The 1,711-nt window shown below is 41.8% G+C and overlaps 1 protein-coding gene across 1 annotated transcript; it reads left to right on the plus strand.

Annotated features, from left to right (window-relative positions):
* The first annotated feature begins 258 nt into the window (after nucleotides 1-258).
* On the plus strand, nucleotides 259-1,212 carry Or6n2 (olfactory receptor family 6 subfamily N member 2). The gene has a single exon (XM_006993704.1). It carries the CDS (start codon nucleotides 259-261, stop codon nucleotides 1,210-1,212), a length of 954 nt encoding a protein of 317 aa, XP_006993766.1.
* Nucleotides 1,213-1,711: the final 499 nt, after the last annotated feature.

A 1,711-nucleotide genomic window follows, 5' to 3' on the forward strand; every position in this document is an offset into this window, starting at 1 on the left:
AGAGCTAGCTGTAATTTTTACTTAGTATCAATAGCATTACCATTAATTACAGTAATTAAAATATTGCTTATGCATGCAAGGCAAGAAGCACCGCCTCTATCAGGCCAGCTAGCCCAAGGTCATGGGCAGAGCAAATACCCACTACATATTGCCTTTCTATTTATGAGGGAGAAAGATAAATAAAAATAAGGCTTCAATATAGATTGTCAATCCCTCTAATTCAGCTTTTCAACCTTTCCTTGTCTTCTTCAGCCTCTCATGGATCAACACAACTTGTCAAGCCTGTCTGAGTTTGTGCTCCTTGGCTTCCCCAATGTGGGACATGTCAGGGGCTGGCTTTTTGTCTTGCTGCTGTTGGCATATTTGTTCACCATTGGTGGTAATATGCTCATCTTCCTAGTCATCCGACTGGATGCAGCCCTTCACAAACCCATGTACCACTTTGTCAGTGTTCTCTCTTTCTTGGAGTTGTGGTATACAGCCACCACCATCCCCAAGATGCTAGCTAACCTTCTCAGTGATAAGAAGACCATTTCTTTTGCAGGATGCCTCCTTCAGACCTATTTCTTCCACTCCCTAGGGGCCTCTGAATGCTACCTCCTTACAGCGATGGCCTATGACCGATACCTGGCCATCTGCCGGCCGCTCCACTACCCTTCAATTATGACCACAGCACTCTGTGCCAAGATGGCTGCTGGCTGCTGGACTTGTGGTTTCCTGTGTCCTATTTCTGAGGTCATCCTGGTCTCTCAGCTCCCCTTCTGTAACTACAATGAAATCCCTCACATCTTTTGTGATTTTCCACCTCTTCTGAGCTTGGCCTGCAAGGACACCTCCACAAATGTTCTAGTGGACTTTGCTGTCAATGCCTTCATCATCCTTATCACTTTCCTTTTTATTATGACTTCTTATGGGAGAATCATTGGTGCTGTACTGAAGATAAAAACAGCAGCAGGAAGAAGGAAGGCCTTCTCCACATGTGCCTCACATCTCATTGTGGTCCTCATATTCTTTGGGAGCATCATATTTATGTATGTTCGGCTAAAGAAGAGCTATTCACTGACTCTTGACCGGACTCTAGCTGTAGTCTATTCTGTGTTAACACCTTTGGCCAATCCTATTATCTATAGTCTTCGAAACAAGGAACTAATTCAGGCCATCAAGAGGACCATTTTCAAGAAGGGGGAGAAAGTCAGTCCAACTCATCATTGACTTTCTACCAAGGTCCTTCCATTACCCCAATGTTCACCTCTAAAAAGTTTTATGTACACTTGAACTGGTCTTAATCAATCTTCCTTCCTTGTTACACAGGCTCTGGATTCCATCTCCTTTCATTTTCTTAAAGCCTTGTTTATTTGTTTTTTGTTTGTTTGTTTTCTGTATCTGTACCCTTCCTATTTTTATTTGACCAGTGTTCTCAGCAATAAGAACATTCAATATCTCAATTCATAGTTTTAAACATGTACATTCCCTTGCCACATATTTCTGACCATGTAGAGATCAATTTTTCTTCACCGCTTTTCCAACTAAATGGCCCAACACCTATCTCCTCTTCCCTTTCATTCAGTTTCAAACTATACCCCTGTGGTTTTGTTCCAGATCTTCCAAGGAATAGTTTGCCAAAGATATTAATAAAGCTGAATCCATTGGACATATCTTATCCTCCCTTCTTTACATCTTAACATCCATCACCAGTTTTTACTCCTTAAAA

The sequence above is a fragment of the Peromyscus maniculatus genome, chromosome 11 (genome assembly GCF_049852395.1).
Source record: "Peromyscus maniculatus bairdii isolate BWxNUB_F1_BW_parent chromosome 11, HU_Pman_BW_mat_3.1, whole genome shotgun sequence".
NCBI lineage: Eukaryota > Metazoa > Chordata > Mammalia > Rodentia > Cricetidae > Peromyscus > Peromyscus maniculatus.